This window comes from Paramisgurnus dabryanus, chromosome 1 (genome assembly GCF_030506205.2).
Source record: "Paramisgurnus dabryanus chromosome 1, PD_genome_1.1, whole genome shotgun sequence".
Lineage (NCBI taxonomy): Eukaryota > Metazoa > Chordata > Actinopteri > Cypriniformes > Cobitidae > Paramisgurnus > Paramisgurnus dabryanus.
In genome coordinates, this window is record NC_133337.1 from 64,703,684 (window position 1) to 64,727,048 (window position 23,365).

At 44.6% G+C, this 23,365-nt stretch overlaps 1 protein-coding gene and 17 non-coding genes across 18 annotated transcripts; 17 read left to right on the forward strand and 1 right to left on the reverse strand.

The window, feature by feature from the left end:
* Positions 1-3: 3 nt before the first annotated feature.
* Positions 4-85, forward strand: trnal-uag (transfer RNA leucine (anticodon UAG)). Its single transcript has one exon. It is a non-coding gene; the product is annotated as a tRNA-Leu (tRNA).
* Positions 86-1,308: 1,223 nt separating this feature from the next.
* trnal-uag (transfer RNA leucine (anticodon UAG)) lies at positions 1,309-1,389 on the forward strand. The gene has a single exon. It is a non-coding gene; the product is annotated as a tRNA-Leu (tRNA).
* Positions 1,390-2,408: 1,019 nt separating this feature from the next.
* trnal-uag (transfer RNA leucine (anticodon UAG)) lies at positions 2,409-2,490 on the forward strand. The gene has a single exon. It is a non-coding gene; the product is annotated as a tRNA-Leu (tRNA).
* Positions 2,491-2,811: 321 nt separating this feature from the next.
* trnal-aag (transfer RNA leucine (anticodon AAG)) lies at positions 2,812-2,893 on the forward strand. Its single transcript has one exon. It is a non-coding gene; the product is annotated as a tRNA-Leu (tRNA).
* Positions 2,894-3,724: 831 nt separating this feature from the next.
* Positions 3,725-3,806, forward strand: trnal-uag (transfer RNA leucine (anticodon UAG)). The gene has a single exon. It is a non-coding gene; the product is annotated as a tRNA-Leu (tRNA).
* Positions 3,807-4,127: 321 nt separating this feature from the next.
* On the forward strand, positions 4,128-4,209 carry trnal-aag (transfer RNA leucine (anticodon AAG)). Its single transcript has one exon. It is a non-coding gene; the product is annotated as a tRNA-Leu (tRNA).
* An 824-nt stretch (positions 4,210-5,033) lies between these two features.
* trnai-uau (transfer RNA isoleucine (anticodon UAU)) lies at positions 5,034-5,115 on the forward strand. The gene has a single exon. It is a non-coding gene; the product is annotated as a tRNA-Leu (tRNA).
* A 321-nt stretch (positions 5,116-5,436) lies between these two features.
* On the forward strand, positions 5,437-5,518 carry trnal-aag (transfer RNA leucine (anticodon AAG)). The gene has a single exon. It is a non-coding gene; the product is annotated as a tRNA-Leu (tRNA).
* Positions 5,519-6,342: 824 nt separating this feature from the next.
* trnal-uag (transfer RNA leucine (anticodon UAG)) lies at positions 6,343-6,424 on the forward strand. Its single transcript has one exon. It is a non-coding gene; the product is annotated as a tRNA-Leu (tRNA).
* Positions 6,425-8,020: 1,596 nt separating this feature from the next.
* Positions 8,021-17,442, reverse strand: LOC135734460 (uncharacterized). The gene is made up of 11 exons (XM_065253326.1): positions 17,193-17,442; positions 16,563-16,649; positions 16,052-16,471; positions 13,593-13,727; positions 13,049-13,132; positions 11,467-11,954; positions 11,027-11,354; positions 10,106-10,907; positions 9,796-10,005; positions 9,320-9,684; positions 8,021-9,154 (listed from the first exon to the last, which is right to left on the reverse strand). The coding sequence occupies exons 1-11, from the start codon at positions 17,337-17,339 to the stop codon at positions 8,021-8,023; spliced, it is 4,200 nt and encodes a 1,399-aa protein (XP_065109398.1). The 5' UTR covers positions 17,340-17,442.
* A 1,367-nt stretch (positions 17,443-18,809) lies between these two features.
* On the forward strand, positions 18,810-18,891 carry trnal-uag (transfer RNA leucine (anticodon UAG)). Its single transcript has one exon. It is a non-coding gene; the product is annotated as a tRNA-Leu (tRNA).
* Positions 18,892-19,212: 321 nt separating this feature from the next.
* Positions 19,213-19,294, forward strand: trnal-aag (transfer RNA leucine (anticodon AAG)). The gene has a single exon. It is a non-coding gene; the product is annotated as a tRNA-Leu (tRNA).
* An 824-nt stretch (positions 19,295-20,118) lies between these two features.
* Positions 20,119-20,200, forward strand: trnal-uag (transfer RNA leucine (anticodon UAG)). The gene has a single exon. It is a non-coding gene; the product is annotated as a tRNA-Leu (tRNA).
* Positions 20,201-20,521: 321 nt separating this feature from the next.
* trnal-aag (transfer RNA leucine (anticodon AAG)) lies at positions 20,522-20,603 on the forward strand. Its single transcript has one exon. It is a non-coding gene; the product is annotated as a tRNA-Leu (tRNA).
* Positions 20,604-21,427: 824 nt separating this feature from the next.
* Positions 21,428-21,509, forward strand: trnal-uag (transfer RNA leucine (anticodon UAG)). Its single transcript has one exon. It is a non-coding gene; the product is annotated as a tRNA-Leu (tRNA).
* A 321-nt stretch (positions 21,510-21,830) lies between these two features.
* On the forward strand, positions 21,831-21,912 carry trnal-aag (transfer RNA leucine (anticodon AAG)). The gene has a single exon. It is a non-coding gene; the product is annotated as a tRNA-Leu (tRNA).
* An 825-nt stretch (positions 21,913-22,737) lies between these two features.
* trnal-uag (transfer RNA leucine (anticodon UAG)) lies at positions 22,738-22,819 on the forward strand. The gene has a single exon. It is a non-coding gene; the product is annotated as a tRNA-Leu (tRNA).
* Positions 22,820-23,140: 321 nt separating this feature from the next.
* On the forward strand, positions 23,141-23,222 carry trnal-aag (transfer RNA leucine (anticodon AAG)). Its single transcript has one exon. It is a non-coding gene; the product is annotated as a tRNA-Leu (tRNA).
* The last annotated feature ends 143 nt before the right edge of the window (positions 23,223-23,365 follow it).

Genomic DNA, 23,365 nt, shown 5'->3' on the forward strand with positions numbered 1-23,365 from the left:
AGAGGTAGCGTGGCCGAGCGGTCCAAGGCGCTGGATTTAGGCTCCAGTCTCTCCGGGGGCGTGAGTCCGAATCCCACCGCTGCCAGCAGTGGTTTAAAAGAGGCTCTATTGCCAGCAGTCAGCCAGGCCATCTACGCGCTTTGGAAGTCTCACGTGGACCGTTTCTCAATCAGAAGGCTGCAGCTTCGGGGGGTCGCGTTTGTAGGCTGCGTACATTATAAATACTTTCTTGTTTCAGAATACTAACAAATATCAGGTTGACTCTTATTCTCAGTTAATGGGAAAATTGCTGTAATATGCTTGTGACTTGCGAATGTATTGTTCAGTTAACTTGAATGAAGCTGGCTTGATTCTCGATGCAGCCTGCATATGCGAGCTCCGGACAACCGTGGCAAGCCCTTTAAGTGGTAGCGTGGCCGAGCGGTTTTGCTGGATTAAGGCTCCAGTCTCTTCGGGGGCGTGGGTTCGAATCCCACCGCTGCCAGGAGCACTTTTAAAGAGGCTCAATTGGCAGCAGTCGGGCACTGTATCAGAGATTTCTGTAAAGCCAGGAATACACTGCAGGATTTTTGCCCTCCTATAAGATCATTACCTTATCACACTGTGCGTCATAGATCGTTTAAACCCGGGTACGACAGGCATGTAGACTGTACGATGATGACACGGAAGCTTCGGCGGCTGCGTCACACGTTAGCGAAACGTCAACAGCATGCGCTCGCGTTAAACAAATACCAGTACGCAGGTCGTAGCAGCAAACACACTGTGCGTTGATCATGCTGAATTTCTGACACTGTCAGAAAACTATCGTAGGCTATCTTTGGACGAACGACCGGGAAAACGGCCGTCTTTGAACCTCTCTCATTGTACGACATAGGACCACCGATGAAGAGCCACGATCACTGAAATCGCGACGATTGTTTCACGATGGCAATCTTTCGTCTGGGACAGCCAATAATAGTGCAGTGTATCCCGGGCTTCAGAGTATTGAGAGAATAAAGTGGTTTTGGCATGCAAGAACATCCTACATGTTAATTGGTTTGTCAGAAGCGCTTCCTTTAGATTTCTGTGGGAGCTTTGGGAATCTCACCTAATTTTCGAGTTTAAGCAAACCCCATGGCTTCATTTGTTGTGTCAGATGTACTTTCTAAACGATAGAACTCTGTAGGATTTGGGATCTCCAGGAGTATGACTCAGCACAGCAGGACCTCAAAGGTGTTTCTCTCCCGCCGACGAGTTCCTCGAAATCAACTGAGGCTGTCCGTGGAGCTGCACCCACACCGAAACGCACCAGAGAGCCCTTCTCCAAGAGGTAGCGTGGCCGAGCGGTCCAAGGCGCTGGATTTAGGCTCCAGTCTCTCCGGGGCGTGAGTCCGAATCCCACCGCTGCCAGCAGTGGTTTTAAAGAGGCTCTATTGCCAGCAGTCAGCCAGGCCATCTACGCGCTTTGGAAGTCTCACGTGGACCGTTTCTCAATCAGAAGGCTGCAGCTTCGGGGGGTCGCGTTTGTAGGCTGCGTACGTTATAAATACTTTCTTGTTTCAGAATACTAACAAATATCAGGTTGACTCTTATTCTCAGTTAATGGGAAAATTGCTGTAATATGCTTGTGACTTGCGAATGTATTGTTCAGCAGTCGGGCACTGTATCAGAGATTTCTGTAAAGCCAGGAATACACTGCAGGATTTTTGCCCTCCTATAAGATCATTACCTTATCACACTGTGCGTCATAGATCGTTTAAACCCGGGTACGACAGGCATGTAGACTGTACGATGATGACACGAAGGCTTCGGCGGCTGCGTCACACGTTAGCGAAACGTCAACAGCATGCGCTCGCGTTAAACAAATACCAGTACGCAGGTCGTAGCAGCAAACACACTGTGTTTCTGACACGGTCAGAAAACTATCGTAGGCTATCTTTGGACGAACGACCGGGAAAACGGCCGTCTTTGAACCTCTCTCATTGTACGACATAGGACCACCGATGAAGAGCCACGATCACTGAAATCGCGACGATTGTTTCACGATGGCAATCTTTCGTCTGGGACAGCCAATAATAGTGCAGTGTATCCCGGGCTTCAGAGTATTGAGAGAATAAAGTGGTTTTGGCATGCAAGAACATCCCACATGTTAATTGGTTTGTCAGAAGCGCTTCCTTTAGATTTCTGTGGGAGCTTTGGGAATCTCACCTAATTTTCGAGTTTAAGCAAACCCCATGGCTTCATTTGTTGTGTCAGATGTACTTCCTAAACGATAGAACTCTGTAGGATTTGGGATCTCCAGGAGTATGACTCAGCACAGCAGGACCTCAAAGGTGTTTCTCTCCCACCGACGAGATCCTCGAAATCAACTGAGGCTGTCCGTGGAGCTGCACCCACACCGAAACGCACCAGAGAGCCCTTCTCCAAGAGGTAACGTGGCCGAGCGGTCCAAGGCGCTGGATTTAGGCTCCAGTCTCTCCGGGGGCGTGGGTTCGAATCCCACCGCTGCCAGCAGTGGTTTTAAAGAGGCTCTATTGCCAGCAATCAGCCAGGCCATCTACACGCTTTGGAAGTCTCACGTGGACCGTTTCTCAATCAGAAGGCTGCAGCTTCGGCGGGTCGCGTTTGTAGGCTGCGAACGTTATAAATACTTTCTTGTTTCAGAATACTAACAAATATCAGGTTGACTCTTATTCTCAGTTAATGGGAAAATTGCTGTAATATGCTTGTGACTTGCGAATGTATTGTTCAGTTAACTTGAATGAAGCTGGCTTGATTCTCGATGCAGCCTGCATATGTGACCTCCGGACAACCGATGAATGCCCTTTAAGTGGTAGCGTGGCCGAGCGGTCTAAGGCGCTGGATTAAGGCTCCAGTCTCTTCGGGGGCGTGGGTTCGAATCCCACCGCTGCCAGGAGCACTTTTAAAGAGGCTCAATTGGCAGCAGTCGGGCACTGTATCAGAGATTTCTGTAAAGCCAGGAATACACTGCAGGATTTTTGCCCTCCTATAAGATCATTACCTTATCACACTGTGCGTCATAGATCGTTTAAACCCGGGTACGACAGGCATGTAGACTGTACGATGATGACACGGAAGCTTCGGCGGCTGCGTCACACGTTAGCGAAACGTCAACAGCATGCGCTCGCGTTAAACAAATACCAGTACGCAGGTCGTAGCAGCAAACACACTGTGCGTTGATCATGCTGAATTTCTGACACTGTCAGAAAACTATCGTAGGCCACCGCTACGATTTGGACGAAAGACCGGGAAAACGGCCGTCTTTGAACATCTCTCATTGTATGACATAGGACCACCGATGAAGAGCCACGATCACTGAAATCGCGACGATTGTTTCACGATGGCAATCTTTCGTCTGGGACAGCCAATAATCGTGCAGTGTATCCCGGGCTTCAGAGTATTGGGAGAATAAAGTGGTTTTGGCATGCAAGAACATCCCACATGTTAATTGGTTTGTCAGAAGCGCTTGCTTTAGATTTCTGTGGGAGCTTTGGGAAACTCACCTAATTTTCGAGTTTAAGCAAACCCCATGGCTTTATTTGTTGTGTCAGATGTACTTTCTAAACGATAGAACTCTGTAGGATTTGGGATCTCCAGGAGTATGACTCAGCACAGCAGGACCTCAAAGGTGTTTCTCTCCCACCGACGAGATCCTCGAAATCAACTGAGGCTGTCCGTGGAGCTGCACCCACACCGAAACGCACCAGAGAGCCCTTCTCCAAAAGGTAGCGTGGCCGAGCGTTCCAAGGCGCTGGATTTAGGCTCCAGTCTCTCCGGGGGCGTGGGTTCGAATCCCACCGCTGCCAGCAGTGGTTTTAAAGAGGCTCTATTGCCAGCAGTCAGCCAGGCCATCTACGCGCTTTGGAAGTCTCACGTGGACCGTTTCTCAATCAGAAGGCTGCAGCTTCGGGGGGTCGCGTTTGTAGGCTGCGTACGTTATAAATACTTTCTTGTTTCAGAATACTAACAAATATCAGGTTGACTCTTATTCTCAGTTAATGGGAAAATTGCTGTAATATGCTTGTGACTTGCACATGTATTGTTCAGTTAACTTGAATGAAGCTGGCTTGATTCTCGATGCAACCTGCATATGCGTCCTCCGGACAACCGACGCAAGCCCTTTAAGTGGTAGCGTGGCCGAGCGGTCTAAGGCGCTGGATTAAGGCTCCAGTCTCTTCGGGGGCGTGGGTTCGAATCCCACCGCTGCCAGGAGCACTTTTAAAGAGGCTCAATTGGCAGCAGTCGGGCACTGTATCAGAGATTTCTGTAAAGCCAGGAATACTCTGCAGGATTTTTGCCCTCCTATAAGATCATTACCTTATCACACTGTGCGTCATAGATCGTTTAAACCCGGGTACGACAGGCATGTAGACTGTACGATGATGACACGGAAGCTTCGGCGGCTGCGTCACACGTTAGCGAAACGTCAACAGCATGCGCTCGCGTTAAACAAATACCAGTACGCAGGTCGTAGCAGCAAACACACTGTGCATTGATCATGCTGAATTTCTGACACTGTCAGAAAACTATCGTAGGCTATCTTTGGACGAAAGACCGGGAAAACGGCCGTCTTTGAACCTCTCTCATTGTACGACATAGGACCACCGATGAAGAGCCACGATCACTGAAATCGCGACGATTGTTTCACGATGGCAATCTTTCGTCTGGGACAGCCAATAATCGTGCAGTGTATCCCGGGCTTCAGAGTATTGGGAGAATAAAGTGGTTTTGGCATGCAAGAACATCCCACATGTTAATTGGTTTGTCAGAAGCGCTTCCTTTAGATTTCTGTGGGAGCTTTGGGAATCTCACCTAATTTTCGAGTTTAAGCAAACCCCATGGCTTCATTTGTTGTGTCAGATGTACTTTCTAAACGATAGAACTCTGTAGGATTTGGGATCTCCAGGAGTATGACTCAGCACAGCAGGACCTCAAAGGTGTTTCTCTCCCGCCGACGAGATCCTCGAAATCAACTGAGGCTGTCCGTGGAGCTGCACCCACACCGAAACGCACCAGAGAGCCCTTCTCCAAGAGGTAGCGTGGCCGAGCGGTCCAAGGCGCTGGATTTAGGCTCCAGTCTCTCCGGGGGCGTGGGTTCGAATCCCACCGCTGCCAGCAGTGGTTTTAAAGAGGCTCTATTGCCAGCAGTCAGCCAGGCCATCTACGCGCTTTGGAAGTCTCACGTGGACCGTTTCTCAATCAGAAGGCTGCAGCTTCGGCGGGTCGCGTTTGTAGGCTGCGTACGTTATAAATACTTTCTTGTTTCAGAATACTAACAAATATCAGGTTGACTCTTATTCTCAGTTAATGGGAAAATTGCTGTAATATGCTTGTGACTTGCGAATGTATTGTTCAGTTAACTTGAATGAAGCTGGCTTGATTCTCGATGCAGCCTGCATATGCGAGCTCCGGACAACCGACGCACGCCCTTTAAGTGGTAGCGTGGCCGAGCGGTCTAAGGCGCTGGATTAAGGCTCCAGTCTCTTCGGGGGTGTGGGTTCGAATCCCACCGCTGCCTGGAGCACTTTTAAAGAGGCTCAATTGGCAGCAGTCGGGCACTGTATCAGAGATTTCTGTAAAGCCAGGAATACACTGCAGGATTTTTACCCTCCTATAAGATCATTACCTTATCACACTGTGCGTCATAGATCGTTTAAACCCGGGTACGACAGGCATGTAGACTGTACGATGATGACACGGAAGCTTCGGCGGCTGCGTCACACGTTAGCGAAACGTCAACAGCATGCGCTCGCATTAAACAAATACCAGTACGCAGGTCGTAGCAGCAAACACACTGTGCGTTGATCATGCTGAATTTCTGACACTGTCAGAAAACTATCGTAGGCTATCTTTGGACGAAAGACCGGAAAAACGGCCGTCTTTGAACCTCTCTCATTGTATGACATAGGACCACCGATGAAGAGCCACGATCACTGAAATCGCGACGATTGTTTCACGATGGCAATCTTTCGTCTGGGACAGCCAATAATCGTGCAGTGTATCCCGGGCTTCAGAGTATTGGGAGAATAAAGTGGTTTTGGCATGCAAGAACATCCCACATGTTAATTGGTTTGTCAGAAGCGCTTCCTTTAGATTTCTGTGGGAGCTTTGGGAATCTCACCTAATTTTCGAGTTTAAGCAAACCCCATAGCTTCATTTGTTGTGTCAGATGTACTTTCTAAACGATAGAACTCTGTAGGATTTGGGATCTCCAGGAGTATGACTCAGCACAGCAGGACCTCAAAGGTGTTTCTCTCCCGCCGACGAGATCCCCGAAATCAACTGAGGCTGTCCGTGGAGCTGCACCCACACCGAAACGCACCAGAGAGCCCTTCTCCAAGAGGTAGCGTGGCCGAGCGGTCCAGGGCGCTGGATTTAGGCTCCAGTCTCTCCGGGGGCGTGGGTTCGAATCCCACCGCTGCCAGCAGTGGTTTTAAAGAGGCTCTATTGCCAGCAGTCAGCCAGGCCATCTACGCGCTTTGGAAGTCTCACGTGGACCGTTTCTCAATCAGAAGGCTGCAGCTTCGGGGGGTCGCGTTTGTAGGCTGCGTACGTTATAAATACTTTCTTGTTTCAGAATACTAACAAATATCAGGTTGACTCTTATTCTCAGTTAATGGGAAAATTGCTGTAATATGCTTGTGACTTGCGAATGTATTGTTCAGTTAACTTGAATGAAGCTGGCTTGATTCTCGATGCAGCCTGCATATGCGAGCTCTGGACAACCGACGCAAGCCCTTTAAGTGGTAGCGTGGCCGAGCGGTCTAAGGCGCTGCGCCCAAGCTGGGGAACAATAGTCCAACAAAGACGGGGAAGAAGGGGGGAAAAGGGGGAAGAAAGAAAAAGAGAAAGGGAAAAAGCGAAAGAGAAAACGAGAAGGAAGAGAGGAGAAATCGGATGTTTGGTGACAGATCTTTCTTCTGTCTGATTGTTTATACAGTTTACGCGACGGAAATGACCCATTTTAAATACATTGTTTCCTATTGCAGGTACGCGCCAAAGACTCGGTTCGAATCCAGCCAAAGGCACTTTATTTTTATCAAATTCTTGAACGCATGCAGTTGCGTTGTTTATGGAATACACATGTATTAATTTCGTTATGGTATTTGAATAAATAAAATGTATTTATGCACCGTGCCAATTCTGTTATCATTTAGTGGTAGTATTTGTAATATCCTGTTGTAGTATAAATTGTTGTTGATATGTTATACTAATTCAGTATTTTGTTAAATAAATATATACACCAAGCCAGACACTTGCAGGTTCAGATGTAACTGTAACCATAATTGTTAGTTGTTTATGGAATACACATGTACTAATTTTCTTTATGGTATTTGAATAAATAAAATTTATGCACCGTGCCAATTCTGTTGTTATTATTTAGTGGTAGTATCTGTAATTATTATTCTGTTGTAGTATGAATTGTTGATATGTTATACTGATTCCGTATTTTGTTAATATATATATTTAAACCAGACACTTTCAGATTCAGATGTAACCATAATTGTTAGTAGTAATGTTTGTTACAAGTATAAAAGCACTGTTATTCATTTTATATACAAATTATTGCAACTTACGGAGTATTGCCTTTACTAAGAGTAATGACACAAAATCAAAAGTACAACCACAATGTGTTTTTATTTACAAAAGTGAGAAGAAACTTGAAATGAATATAAAACACACACGCAATAAATAAATTCTAAATACTTTAAATAGACATTTCTATGGTAATTGTTATGTTGTGAGAACAATAAGATACACCAATAATCCTTTGTACAAGCAAGTGTTATATTGTGTGCCAAGTATCGCATGCCAACCAAGTCAAAGTCATCACTTGACAAAGTTTTAAGTGCGTTTACAAATGTTAAAAGAACAGTAATGAATATTAAATTGTAAATAAGTAAAGAGAACACAAACAAAAAGTTAAATACAATATTAAAAACACTTTTAAAACAACTAAAAGTACAGTAACAATCAAATATTAAGAACGGTCAACTTTACCAACATAAAACTGCATACATTAGTTGGAGATTCTACGCATGTTCTCCAACCACACTTCTTTGGACACAGTCTCAGTCTGGGGACAGTACACCTTGCCCCTGTATTGGCTATGCCCAGTTTCAGCAGTCTTAAATTGGCCACACTTCTTGCAAGTGTTCGCCTCTACTGTTCGCTTGTAGGGTCTCTTGGGCATAGCTCCTTGACTAGCACCTGGTGGAGCTGGCTGTGAGGTGGTGCCTTGGACAACTGCTGGCTGTAAAACTGGCTGCATAAGTGGCATGCCCTGCACCATTTGCACACCATGAACTACTGGCATGCCCTGCACCATTGGCATTCCCTGCACCATTGGCACAAACTGGAGCAACGGCACACTTTGGAAACCTGTTGACACCATTTGCAGTGATGCTCCAGGTGCTGCTGGTGTTTTGGGTCTGAGAGGGGGCTGCCTAATAGATATTACTCTTTGCTTTGCCTGTCCTGCTGTGCTATCTGGTAGCTTGTACTGGTGCAGCTGCATTGGTTGCTGCAGCTCAGTTCGTAGCCGTTTGGCATCCTGAAGAGGCTCCTGAGCTTCAGGGATGGGATGAGGCAAATCAAGGCCTCGAACTATCAGTGTCACTTGCTGGTCTATCTTTCTTTCGTTGTACCAGTCAATCAGGGTGTTCTGGTTAACCTCCACCAGCTGCAATGAAGTTTCGTTCATCACCAAGCCATTGCCAAACACAAGCTGCCTTATCTTGCGATAGTCTTCTAGGATCAAAGACCATCTTGAATAAGTTTTCCCGCCTTTTCTTTTGGGGGCAAGGTGGATTACGCATAGCCTGATGAAAATGGTTTCCACCAGACGGCAACAGTCAGGCCACTGAGCAGGTGCGCTGCTTGCACCCAGCACGCATCTGGTGGTGCTCTCTACTCCAGGGGTGCGAGTGGGCGTCTTTGGTGTTCTGAAGCGTCCAGTCAGCAGTCTCTTCTTAAATCGAGGTCGATACACCACCCGCCGCTTGTCAAAGGCATCCAGGTTTTGCCAAAGTCCAATTATTGTTTCCGCTTCCTGGTTAGTCAGGCTGAGGGCTGTGCGTTTCCGAAGCTCGACCAGATATTCTGACAGCCTGTCCACATGCTGGAATCCTGGCACGTTCTGGGAGTCAACAGCCTATTAAAAACAAATTACACTAAATATTTTGTTTGATATTCACATTTTCTGTTAATTAACTAATTACTCTTAAGTTCAAAATATCTGAAATGCACTGAAGCAGATATTCGCAAACACCGTTTGAAATATTCAAGTTAAATTGAAACACATACAAGTGACACTTACCGTTTCATCATCATCATCCTGACCTGTATCTCCAGGCTCCACGTGAACAGGTGAGAGAGCAGTTGGAGACTGTGAGGGGTCACGTGTCAGAAGAACCGGTGAAGTACATATGGAGGCCTGGATAGATGTGGCACTGCTTGCAACCAAGGTAGAGGGACTCGTTGTCATGGTGGAGGGCGGTGACAGAACAGCCTCTGGATCTCTTATTGTGTGATCCTCATTGATGTCAAAGAACCCTTCATCTTCCTCCCTCTCCTCCACATCAAGTTCCTCTATAAGCTCTGCCGTCTGCTCAGAGTCTGGGTTCATGTCCTGCAGTGCCCGACCAGTCTGCTGGAATAAATACTGCACTCCAATAAGTTCACCTAAATAAACAAATAAAAGGGAATTAAATACAAATGAGAGAGTTAATTATATAAAAAAAAAAAATAAGACTCACAAACTGCAGGTTTATTAACAAAAACAAATTCTCTTACCAGTGTAACATGCAGGTGGATGAAATGTGGGGACCACTTTCTTGCCAAACAGCTTTTCATAATTCCTGTTTACGCAGTAAACAAGTTCTCCCGTGTAGCTGCACAAAGCTGATGGTCCTGATAACAAGGAAGCAGCCTCCCGGTCCTGATTCCACCGGTTTAGTCCCTCCAGCAGATAAATCTGAAAATTAAGACTGTTGGCACTGGTACCTGTAAAGAGACAATAGTGTTTAGATGGTATTAAAGAAACACACAAAGGCATGTGATGGTTTGTTTTTACAAATGCAAAGTATTTGTCACAGACACATACCTGGGATAAAACGGTTTAAATGTAAATGAAAGGACTCTAGAGATGTGGATCCTCTGGCACATCGGTATGTCTTCAGAAGCACACCTCCCTTGGTTAAGGTCCCAGTCTCAGTATAGAGGGCTACACCGGGTGGGTCCTGGATGCATTTGACATGCTTCTTCTGGACAGTCCAGATGTGCTCCATCCTTTCTCTGTCCAGAAGAGGAACACCCATAGAGTCACTGCCATTGCTGGTCATGAGCTCTGTTAGCAGCCGCTCAAGGAGAAGAATGGTAGTCTCCTCTCCACGGGTCCTCCTCCGACAATGCAGAGCCAGCTCCTGTTTGGAAAGATGTTTACTGACAACTTCATCTGTCAGCACAGGCCAACCCTGGGACACCAGCAGCGCTTTCTTGGCTCTGCGTAGCACAGCAACATCAGCAGCATCCCATTCAAAGATGCATGCAGACAGTCGTGCCATGAATATAGGATAAAGCTGATGGGCATCAGTTGTACAGCCCACAGCAATCCTGCGCATGAAATGCCAGATGTCCAGCCTTATTAAGAGATCTGGCCATCCTCTGAACCTGGTTTTCAGCTTGGTTTCCCCCACCTCAGTGCAGCACCCACAGTCAACATACAACACAGCAGGTGGATCCACACCAGCCTGCTGGTATCTTTTCACCAGACCATCTATCATCATGTCCAGTCCTGCTCCTTCCTGGGCTGTCAACACACTCATGAGCACCTGACCAAACTCATTGCCAACAGAAGTGAGCCATTTTCCTGTTCCCCTCGCTGTACCAGCCAGCTTCTTGGTGATCTGCAAAAGACATATGAAACATGCTTTACAAATGTAATGAAACCAACCATGCAAATTACAAATAAAGCATCTTTTTGCGATAAAACAGACAATGGCATACATAGAATTTAACTGCTAACCTTTTTAGTGGAATCCATTTTCAACACTGTGCCATGTGTGGATGTTATCCTGGCATGGATTTCATCCAGCCTTGTCAGGATGTCTTGGCTGTACACAGTGAGAAGCCACTTGACGCTCGGCAACACTGTAGGCTCAGGAGGTTCCTGGAACTGCATTGGCAACACCCCAGGGCGGTTGATGAAGTCCATGCACTGGGTGGTGTACCGGGCCAGACGCTGGAGCCACTCCTCGCTGTGGTTCTCACGCAGCTGTTTAATAACACGCGTGGGGCTGTTGCCTAGGCCACGTTCACGCAAGAGTCTAATGACTCTCAGATCACAGGCATACCTAAAAAAAGCAAAATCCACAGATACATTATTTACACCACATAAAAATATTTAAAGTGTCTGCAAATATGGGATGATGGGCTAACAACTTGAGGAAATTAAAGTGTACTCACTTCTGCGTGAGGATGACCCGAAACTCAGAGCGATGACCCAGATCCAGCTGTTGCAGGACAGTCTGACTCCAGGACACATGAGAAGCTTTACACTTCTTACAGATGAGGGTTTCTGTGACCATGTTGTACATCCTGTCAATGTCATGAACTTGCCGTGCCCTTTTATGCAGACCGCCTCCTGTCAGTTGATGCTGTCCACAGGCAGGATTGGGACAGAGAACCTTGACCTTCCACAGCTTATACGGCATCCACAGCAAAAGGGCATGACAAAAAAATCTGTCAGGAGCAGGAGCCTGATTGTATGTCAGTGCAGGCTGTGGTGGGTGATACCAGAGCTGAAGGTTGTCACGGAGTTCCGGCTTTCCCCTGGACCCCATTTTAAAAAGCCGGCTTGCAATCCACCTGTGATCCTCTGGTGGCAAGGTCTCCGACCACAAACGAGGAAGCGGTAGTACACTTGGTGCTTGTAACAGCGTGGTAGGAGCACTCTGTGAGGAAAAAGAGACAAAACATTTAGTCCCTTAAGTTACCTTTGTTAAATAACGCTTTATCCAAGATGACCCTTAAATAAAATGCTCATCTAAATAACAGATTATTTTCACACTAAAAAGTATTTTTCAGCTGTAGTCATTAAAACTTAGTTTACCGTGTCTATCTATTTAATTCATCGAGTTTCTGCAGAATTACAAGAGTTGTGTATACAGGAGGATAAAGGAAAAAACTTTAATTACAAAATTAGCAATGACCAGACAAGCAGATGCACACAACACACTAAAACAACATTTAACACCAACTAAGATGAGAAAAGGAATTGAATCACAGACAGACTATAAATACACAGGACAGATAATCAAATTAAACAAGACACAGGTGAGGACGATTGAAAATAATGAGAACAGAGGCGGAGCTAATTAACAAGATAATAAACAGGATTAAATCAAATAACATAAAATAAGGAAAAACTGGATACATGACTCTGACAAGAATCTTTGCAATTCAGCATTTTATGCATATTTGACTCCTTTTCACCAGTGACTGTATGATGTTAAGATTAATATTCTTACATTGTGAACAATTAAGAAACTCATACACAACTACTTCAATAAATTAAAACATGCAGCGATGCTAATGACATCAACACCATACAATGAAAAGGCAGGTATATGTAAACTATAATATGTAAACTATCACAAAACATAAAAACTAAATAACATTGTACAGTGAATCAGGGGTAAACTTTGGATCTTTTTTTAGAAATTCTGTTATTATTCTGTGTTGAAAGCCTTATGTAAACATTTGTCCAGTGTATTTGATATCTCAAATGTTGAAAAGCCCATGAAACTTTTTACAGTGTACAAACTGGTAACTTTAAATTAGTCATTAAAAAGGAAATTATATAAAAATAATAAAATGTATCATTTCTGGGCATGTGAGCCTTTATCTATTATACTGACAAATGGATACATTTGTGGCAGAATTTAAAATTGTTACAAACGTGTCAGTTGGCTGGCCCCATTGTGTGTGACAGTTAATATACAAACATAATAAGCCCACTGGACCAGTAGAATATTAAACTACTTACGGAGACAACACTGCATGATGATGTGGGACTGGTAACATCGGCAGTTGATCTGGGGACGGAGACTGGAACTCCAGGGTCTTGTGTCTGTACAAACATGCAATGCAATATATTTTACAACAGTAGAAAGACATCAAATATAACTGTTCAATCATTTAATGTCATCCTAGATGTAACAATACACCACTGTTCAGTAGTATGTGTTCAGTTTTGGGTCATTCTTCGGAAATGTCCATTTTTCTGTCCCTAGCCTTTACAGAAATATTACACTTGAAACACCCTTTAGGGTTACAATTTTTTATATTTTAAAATGAAACAATTGTTGTTTTTGATAAATGTAATGTGCATGCAATGCATTGCTGAATAAGAGTGTCAATTTCTTAAAAAATAAATATTGCTGACAACACCAAATTTGTGATAGTAAATCTATTTAAAATAAAGCACTGTATAGTAATGTATAGTATTGTTCTTACTTCATTATATTATGGTTTTCTGGAATAATAAACGGAGAAAAGAAGTATGCAAATGCAATGTGGCCTATACATACAGTGGTGCTTGGTATAGGAGGACTGGACACTGCTGTTGAGCTAGGTTGGTCAGTAGCCTGAGATGGTCTTCTAGCCATCTTTAGGTTGGGCTTCGCTGCAGCAATATGAGACCCGCTAAATCTTGACTTGGTAAACTGAAATAGGGCAAAACAATTTCAATAAAAATGTGTTAGCACAGTGGGGAAAAAATAAAATTACTTTTAATTACACCTGAAATGGCTGCATGATAAATGCAGATAAAGTATAAGCTGGGGAACAGTATTAACATATTTACTACTTAAGTCAATTTTGCATACATGACAGAAAAAGTAGCTTTAACTGCCAAAATAAAGAAGACCAAAATAAAGTGAAAAACCATAAGGCACTTTGCTGTGTAGTTTAATGGTCTTTACCCTACAACAGCAGAGCCAAAGTAGAGAGGAAGAGGAGAATCCAAGAACACACTGTAAAAATGCTGGGTTATTTTACTGGATAAATATTGGGCAGAACACCATTGGTTACACATTACATAATGCTGGGCTGTTGTTACCAAACCACGTGTTAAAATAAATTTGGTGGTGGTGTGGCCATCTTTGTGCAAAGCAACATTCCTTGTAAGTTAAAACAAAATTTCATACGCGATGACATTGAAGCTATATGGGTAGACGTCCATGTACCTTATATGAGACCAGTGCTTGTGAGATGCTGTTATAGACCTCCTGATGCACACATGGACTATCTAACATGCTTAGGTGAAATGCTTGATAATGTCTCTGATGTTAACTGTGAACTTTACTTGCTTGGAGATATAAACATTGATTGGAATGATGACAGATGCACAAAGAAAAAGAAAGTAATTTCCTATTTAAGTGTCTGCAATTAACATCAAATAGTTAAAGTGCCAACTAGAATCTTAAGCAACAAGGTGGGCATTACAACAGCAACATGTATTGACCACATTTAGAGAAACTTGTTCATGCTTTCATCACAAGCAGGGTGGATTACTGCAATGGACTCCTTACTGGTATCCCAAAAAAAACCATTAGACAGCTACAGCTCATACAAAACACTGCTGCCAGAATTCTGATCAGAACCAAAAAATCTAAGCACATTACTCCAATCCTCAGGTCCTTACACTGGCTTCCTGTTACATTTAGAATAGATTTTAAAGTATTGCTATTCGTTTATAAATCACTTCATGGCTTAGGACCCAAATACATGACAGATGTGCTAACTGAATATAAACCTAACAGATTACTCAGATCATTAGGATCCGGTCAGTTAGAAATACCAAGGGTTAACTCAAAACAAGGTGCATCAGCATTTAGATATTATGCCACCTGTAGCTGGAATCAGCTTCCAGAAGAGATCAGATGTGCTTCAACATTAAACACTTTTAAATCTAGATGAAAACACATCTGTTTAACTCTTCATTTACTGAATGAGCACTGTGCTGCTTCACAATGACTGCACTTTTAACTCAAGTCACTTTTACTCCTGTTTTATTCTTTTTAACATTTTAAACTGTTTTTATTAAAATCACATTTATTTTCTTTAATTGATTTTAAATTCTCATGTATCTTTGTTTTTATTGTGATTTTATCGTGTGTTAAAATGCGTGCATTGTTTTCTCATTTCTATGTTAAGCACTTTGAATGACCTCTGTGTATGAAATGTGCTATACAAATAAATTTGCCTTGCCTTGCCTACACTTTCATGGCTCACTTTAAACCAAAGAATAACAGTTACTTTAAACACCATGATCTATAACACATTGACAATGAAAATGCCTATTTCTCTGTTTAATCAAATACTGTAACGCTGTTCATAATCATAACACCAGAAAAGCAAATAATGGTCATATAGTGACCCCCCCACCCAAAAACTAATTTTTTGAAGAAAACTGTCCTGTATAGAGCTATTCTCATCTGGAATACCATTCCCATTAAGGTTTGTCACCTAAGCTGTCATTTAAAAGTAGTCTACGGTGTTATGTGTTGATGTAGGTTTTTATATGTCTTGATTAATGTAATCATAAATCATATCTTATTAATTGTCTAGTCCTGTTTTAAGTAATGTTTATATGTGTATATTTATCAACTGTGATTATTGAAATGTTGGGATCCATATAAATAAACAAATAAACAAATAAAAACAACCCAGCATTGGGTAACTTTTAACTCAGCGGTATGTTCTATACAATATTTACACAGCGATGGGTTAAAAAAGCCCTGCCTTTTTTAGAGGGCAGGAACGATAGGGCATATAGGTTGCAAAGCAAGGGAACAATCATACCTTGACACAAGATATTTAAACTGACCAATCAGCAGACGCCACAGTGTGTGTCAGTTGGCAGGCAAATGTGAAAACATCTCAGCCTTTACTTTCTATACTTTACCAAATTTCCAATCAATACAGACTTTGATACTTAAATGTATAGTTAACATTGCAAGTCCTGTAAAAAATGTAAGTAATCTACCTGTGACAAACTTGGCGAAATCCTTGATGGAGTACGCTGGGGTGGAGGCTGAGGGTGGACCTGAGGTTGAGGCTGGACCTGAGGTTGATGCTGGACCTGAGGTTGATGCTGGACCTGAAGTTGATGCTGGACCTGAGGCTGGACCTGAGGTTGATGCTGGACCTGAGGTTGATGCTGGACCTGAGGTTGATGCTGGACCTGAGGTTGATGCTGGACTTGAGGTTGATGCTGGACCTGAGGTTGATGCTGGACTTGAGGTTGATGCTGGACCTGAGGTTGATGCTGGACCTGAGGTTGATGCTGGACCTGAGGTTGAGGCTGGACCTGGGGTTGATGCTGACTCTCCTCCTGTGGTGATCCAATAGCAGCAGCAGACTGTTGTTGCATGACCCTTGGTGTCTGTCCAGTAGACATAGGTGGCTGATAAAGACAACCAAAAATTACATACAATCAATATTTGAAAGAAAAACATTGTTTTTTTTTACTTGCAACATATTGAAATGTATTTTACCTTTTGAGTGTGAAAACCACATGTGCACTTTAGGACACCTCCAAACAATGTTGTCTGGCCACGAGAGTGCATCGGGCATTTTTCAATCTATAAACATTGTGGCAAATTCAATACACAGTACATGCATTTGTAATTTAAGAATAAAACTAAGGGAGTGACTTTTAAGGGAGTGATTCCCTTAAAAGATCATGTAAAGGAAAAACACAAGTCACACCTTGACTGAAACCCCCAACCATCCCTACCCCCACTTTCTCAAATCTTTGTTTCAAGTAGCTTTTCTTTTATAGTACAGCAGTAGTCAGTAGTACATTCAATCATAAATAAATAAACAAAAAGGCATATAAACAATTACACCATGTAAATCCTAAGTCACGTTACAATGTTGTAATGAATGAGACTAATGAATGAGATTACTAATCTCTTGCTTTATTATGTAAATACAGTAAACAAACAGTTCTACTTTTACTGTTTAATTATGCATGTCAACAAACACTAATGTACTTTCATTAGTTACTATTATGGAAATACAGTAAATGGCCAGATCTATTGTAAATGCTTAATTATGCAAGTCAACAAACACTTGTTGTTCATTGTTTTCTTACGCAAAAATAACAAAAAACACACACTTACCCTTTGATAAAGCTCGTGCCACTTTTTTTGTCTAGGAGCTGGTCTATTACCTTCTTCTGAAGGCCAAACACCTGTACTGGCAAACTTTCTTAGACGTGAAATCCATTCAGCGTCCGACATGCCTTTGTGCGATTTTTTTGCAGACATTGTCTTCTCCTAAACAGTTGTTAAAACTATACTAATTAAAAATTAAACTCTAATTATCTCTCAGATTTAATTATGCTATTAAGTTATGCATTCTTACCGGTTATAGTCCGTAATAAAAGATACAAATATTTGTCCTCCGTTTAAAGATGTTGATGTCCGTGGCAATGATGCTCGTCGTAGGGCATGAACCTTCTACTGAACTTTTTTGACCCCTGACACTCCCAGTTAGGTCTTCTTATCCCTCTCGTCAAAGACCGTACACTTTCGGCCAATTTCGGCAACTTTATTGACATTTTTAGCCTACTCCCCCTACTGGCGAAGAGCGGCAACTCAAAAAAAAAAAATAGAAGAGCAGTAACACGTCATCGAGCATCACTCTTACTCCACCTACAGGTGAAGAGGGGAATCGTACCCGAAGACTTTCTCTTTCACTCTGATTGGTCAAATGTTGAAAATGTTGAAACTTCCGCTCTGTGATTGGCTGCAAATGTTGAAGCGCTTCGACTCGATTGGCTCTAAATGTTGAAGCGCTTCGATTTGATTGGCTGTGCTTCAACATTTTTCAACATTATGTTGGACTATCCTTCGGCAGCGGCTCCAGTCTCTTTGGGGGCGTGGGTTCGAATCCCACCGCTGCCAGGAGCACTTTTAAAGAGGATCAATTGGCAGCAGTCGTGCACTGTATCAGAGATTTCTGTGAAGCCAGGAATACACTGCAGGATTTTTACCCTCCTATAAGATCATTACCTTATCACACTGTGCGTCATAGATCGTTTAAACCCGGGTACGACAGGCATGTAGACTGTACGATGATGACACGGAAGCTTCGGCGGCTGCGTCACACGTTAGCGAAACGTCAACAGCATGCACTCGCGTTAAACAAATACCAGTACGCAGGTCGTAGCAGCAAACACACTGTGCGTTGATCATGCTGAATTTCTGACACTGTCAGAAAACTATCGTAGGCCACCGCTACGATTTGGACGAAAGACCGGAAAAACGGCCGTCTTTGAACATCTCTCATTGTATGACATAGGACCACCGATGAAGAGCCACGATCACTGAAATCGCGACGATTGTTTCACGATGGCAATCTTTCGTCTGGGACAGCCAATAATCGTGCAGTGTATCCCGGGCTTCAGAGTATTGGGAGAATAAAGTGGTTTTGGCATGCAAGAACATCCCACATGTTAATTGGTTTGTCAGAAGCGCTTCCTTTAGATTTCTGTGGGAGCTTTGGGAATCTCACCTAATTTTCGAGTTTAAGCAAACCCCATGGCTTCATTTGTTGTGTCAGATGTACTTTCTAAACGATAGAACTCTGTAGGATTTGGGATCTCCAGGAGTATGACTCAGCACAGCAGGACCTCAAAGGTGTTTCTCTCCCGCCGACGAGATCCCCGAAATCAACTGAGGCTGTCCGTGGAGCTGCACCCACACCGAAACGCACCAGAGAGCCCTTCTCCAAGAGGTAGCGTGGCCGAGCGGTCCAGGGCGCTGGATTTAGGCTCCAGTCTCTCCGGGGGCGTGGGTTCGAATCCCACCGCTGCCAGCAGTGGTTTTAAAGAGGCTCTATTGCCAGCAGTCAGCCAGGCCATCTACGCGCTTTGGAAGTCTCACGTGGACCGTTTCTCAATCAGAAGGCTGCAGCTTCGGGGGGTCGCGTTTGTAGGCTGCGTACGTTATAAATACTTTCTTGTTTCAGAATACTAACAAATATCAGGTTGACTCTTATTCTCAGGTAATGGGAAAATTGCTGTAATATGCTTGTGACTTGCGAATGTATTGTTCAGTTAACTTGAATGAAGCTGGCTTGATTCTCGATGCAGCCTGCATATGCGAGCTCCGGACACCCGACGCAAGCCCTTTGAGTGGTAGCGTGGCCGAGCGGTCTAAGGCGCTGGATTAAGGCTCCAGTCTCTTCGGGGGCGTGGGTTCGAATCCCACCGCTGCCAGGAGCACTTTTAAAGAGGCTCAATTGGCAGCAGTCGGGCACTGTATCAGAGATTTCTGTAAAGCCAGGAATACACTGCAGGATTTTTGCCCTCCTATAAGATCATTACCTTATCACACTGTGCGTCATAGATCGTTTAAACCCGGGTACGACAGGCATGTAGACTGTACGATGATGACACGGAAGCTTCGGCGGCTGCGTCACACGTTAGCGAAACGTCAACAGCATGCGCTCGCGTTAAACAAATACCAGTACGCAGGTCGTAGCAGCAAACACACTGTGCGTTGATCATGCTGAATTTCTGACACTGTCAGAAAACTATCGTAGGCTATCTTTGGACGAAAGACCGGGAAAACGGCCGTCTTTGAACCTCTCTCATTGTACGACATAGGACCACCGATGAAGAGCCACGATCACTGAAATCGCGACGATTGTTTCACGATGGCAATCTTTCGTCTGGGACAGCCAATAATAGTGCAGTGTATCCCGGGCTTCAGAGTATTGGGAGAATAAAGTGGTTTTGGCATGCAAGAACATCCCACATGTTAATTGGTTTGTCAGAAGCGCTTCCTTTAGATTTCTGTGGGAGCTTTGGGAATCTCACCTAATTTTCGAGTTTAAGCAAACCCCATGGCTTCATTTGTTGTGTCAGATGTACTTTCTAAACGATAGAACTCTGTAGGATTTGGGATCTCCAGGAGTATGACTCAGCACAGCAGGACCTCAAAGGTGTTTCTCTCCCGCCGACGAGATCCTCGAAATCAACTGAGGCTGTCCGTGGAGCTGCACCCACACAGAAACGCACCAGAGAGCCCTTCTCCAAGAGGTAGCGTGGCTGAGCGGTCCAGGGCGCTGGATTTAGGCTCCAGTCTCTCCGGGGGCGTGGGTTCGAATCCCACCGCTGCCAGCAGTGGTTTTAAAGAGGCTCTATTGCCAGCAGTCAGCCAGGCCATCTACGCGCTTTGGAAGTCTCACGTGGACCGTTTCTCAATCAGAAGGCTGCAGCTTCGGCGGGTCGCGTTTGTAGGCTGCGTACGTTATAAATACTTTCTTGTTTCAGAATACTAACAAATATCAGGTTGACTCTTATTCTCAGTTAATGGGAAAATTGCTGTAATATGCTTGTGACTTGCGAATGTATTGTTCAGTTAACTTGAATGAAGCTGGCTTGATTCTCGATGCAGCCTGCATATGCGAGCTCCGGACAACCGACGCAAGCCCTTTAAGTGGTAGCGTGGCCGAGCGGTCTAAGGCGCTGGATTAAGGCTCCAGTCTCTTCGGGGGCGTGGGTTCGAATCCCACCGCTGCCAGGAGCACTTTTAAAGAGGCTCAATTGGCAGCAGTCGGGCACTGTATCAGAGATTTCTGTAAAGCCAGGAATACACTGCAGGATTTTTACCCTCCTATAAGATCATTACCTTATCACACTGTGCGTCATAGATCGTTTAAACCCGGGTACGACAGGCATGTAGACTGTACGATGATGACACGGAAGCTTCGGCGGCTGCGTCACACGTTAGCGAAACGTCAACAGCATGCGCTCGCGTTAAACAAATACCAGTACGCAGGTCGTAGCAGCAAACACACTGTGCGTTGATCATGCTGAATTTCTGACACTGTCAGAAAACTATCGTAGGCTATCTTTGGACGAAAGACCGGAAAAACGGCCGTCTTTGAACCTCTCTCATTGTATGACATAGGACCACCGATGAAGAGCCACGATCACTGAAATCGCGACGATTGTTTCACGATGGCAATCTTTCGTCTGGGACAGCCAATAATCGTGCAGTGTATCCCGGGCTTCAGAGTATTGGGAGAATAAAGTGGTTTTGGCATGCAAGAACATCCCACATGTTAATTGGTTTGTCAGAAGCGCTTCCTTTAGATTTCTGTGGGAGCTTTGGGAATCTCACCTAATTTTCGAGTTTAAGCAAACCCCATGGCTTCATTTGTTGTGTCAGATGTACTTTCTAAACGATAGAACTCTGTAGGATTTGGGATCTCCAGGAGTATGACTCAGCACAGCAGGACCTCAAAGGTGTTTCTCTCCCGCCGACGAGATCCTCGAAATCAACTGAGGCTGTCCGTGGAGCTGCACCCACACCGAAACGCACCAGAGAGCCCTTCTCCAAGAGGTAGCGTGGCCGAGCGGTCCAAGGCGCTGGATTTAGGCTCCAGTCTCTCCGGGGGCGTGGGTTCGAATCCCACCGCTGCCAGCAGTGGTTTTAAAGAGGCTCTATTGCCAGCAGTCAGCCAGGCCATCTACGCGCTTTGGAAGTCTCACGTGGACCGTTTCTCAATCAGAAGGCTGCAGCTTCGGCGGGTCGCGTTTGTAGGCTGCGTACGTTATAAATACTTTCTTGTTTCAGAATACTAACAAATATCAGGTTGACTCTTATTCTCAGTTAATGGGAAAATTGCTGTAATATGCTTGTGACTTGCGAATGTATTGTTCAGTTAACTTGAATGAAGCTGGCTTGATTCTCGATGCAGCCTGCATATGCGAGCTCCGGACAACCGACGCAAGCCCTTTAAGTGGTAGCGTGGCCGAGCGGTCTAAGGCGCTGGATTAAGGCTCCAGTCTCTTCGGGGGCGTGGGTTCGAATCCCACCGCTGCCTGGAGCACTTTTAAAGAGGCTCAATTGGCAGCAGTCGGGCACTGTATCAGAGATTTCTGTAAAGCCAGGAATACACTGCAGGATTTTTACCCTCCTATAAGATCATTACCTTATCACACTGTGCGTCATAGATCGTTTAAACCCGGGTACGACAGGCATGTAGACTGTACGATGATGACACGGAAGCTTCGGCGGCTGCGTCACACGTTAGCGAAACGTCAACAGCATGCGCTCGCGTTAAACAAATACCAGTACGCAGGTCGTAGCAGCAAACACACTGTGCGTTGATCATGCTGAATTTCTGACACTGTCAGAAAAACAATCGTAGGCTATCTTTGGACGAAAGACCGGAAAAACGGCCGTCTTTGAACCTCTCTCATTGTATGACATAGGACCACCGATGAAGAGCCACGATCACTGAAATCGCGACGATTGTTTCACGATGGCAATCTTTCGTCTGGGACAGCCAATAATCGTGCAGTGTATCCCGGGCTTCAGAGTATTGGGAGAATAAAGTGGTTTTGGCATGCAAGAACATCCCACATGTTAATTGGTTTGTCAGAAGCGCTTCCTTTAGATTTCTGTGGGAGCTTTGGGAATCTCACCTAATTTTCGAGTTTAAGCAAACCCCATGGCTTCATTTGTTGTGTCAGATGTACTTTCTAAACGATAGAACTCTGTAGGATTTGGGATCTCCAGGAGTATGACTCAGCACAGCAGGACCTCAAAGGTGTTTCTCTCCCGCCTACGAGATCCTCGAAATCAACTGAGGCTGTCCGTGGAGCTGCACCCACACCGAAACGCACCAGAGAGCCCTTCTCCAAGAGGTAGCGTGGCCGAGCGGTCCAAGGCGCTGGATTTAGGCTCCAGTCTCTCCGGGGGCGTGGGTTCGAATCCCACCGCTGCCAGTAGTGGTTTTAAAGAGGCTCTATTGCCAGCAGTCAGCCAGGCCATCTACGCGCTTTGGAAGTCTCACGTGGACCGTTTCTCAATCAGAAGGCTGCAGCTTCGGCGGGTCGCGTTTGTAGGCTGCGTACGTTATAAATACTTTCTTGTTTCAGAATACTAACAAATATCAGGTTGACTCTTATTCTCAGTTAATGGGAAAATTGCTGTAATATGCTTGTGACTTGCGAATGTATTGTTCAGTTAACTTGAATGAAGCTGGCTTGATTCTCGATGCAGCCTGCATATGCGAGCTCCGGACAACCGACGCAAGCCCTTTAAGTGGTAGCGTGGCCGAGCGGTCTAAGGCGCTGGATTAAGGCTCCAGTCTCTTCGGGGGCGTGGGTTCGAATCCCACCGCTGCCAGGAGCACTTTTAAAGAGGCTCAATTGGCAGCAGTCGGGCACTGTATCAGAGATTTCTGTAAAGCCAGGAATACACTGCAGGATTTTTACCCTCCTATAAGATCATTACCTTATCACACTGTGCGTCATAGATCGTTTAAACCC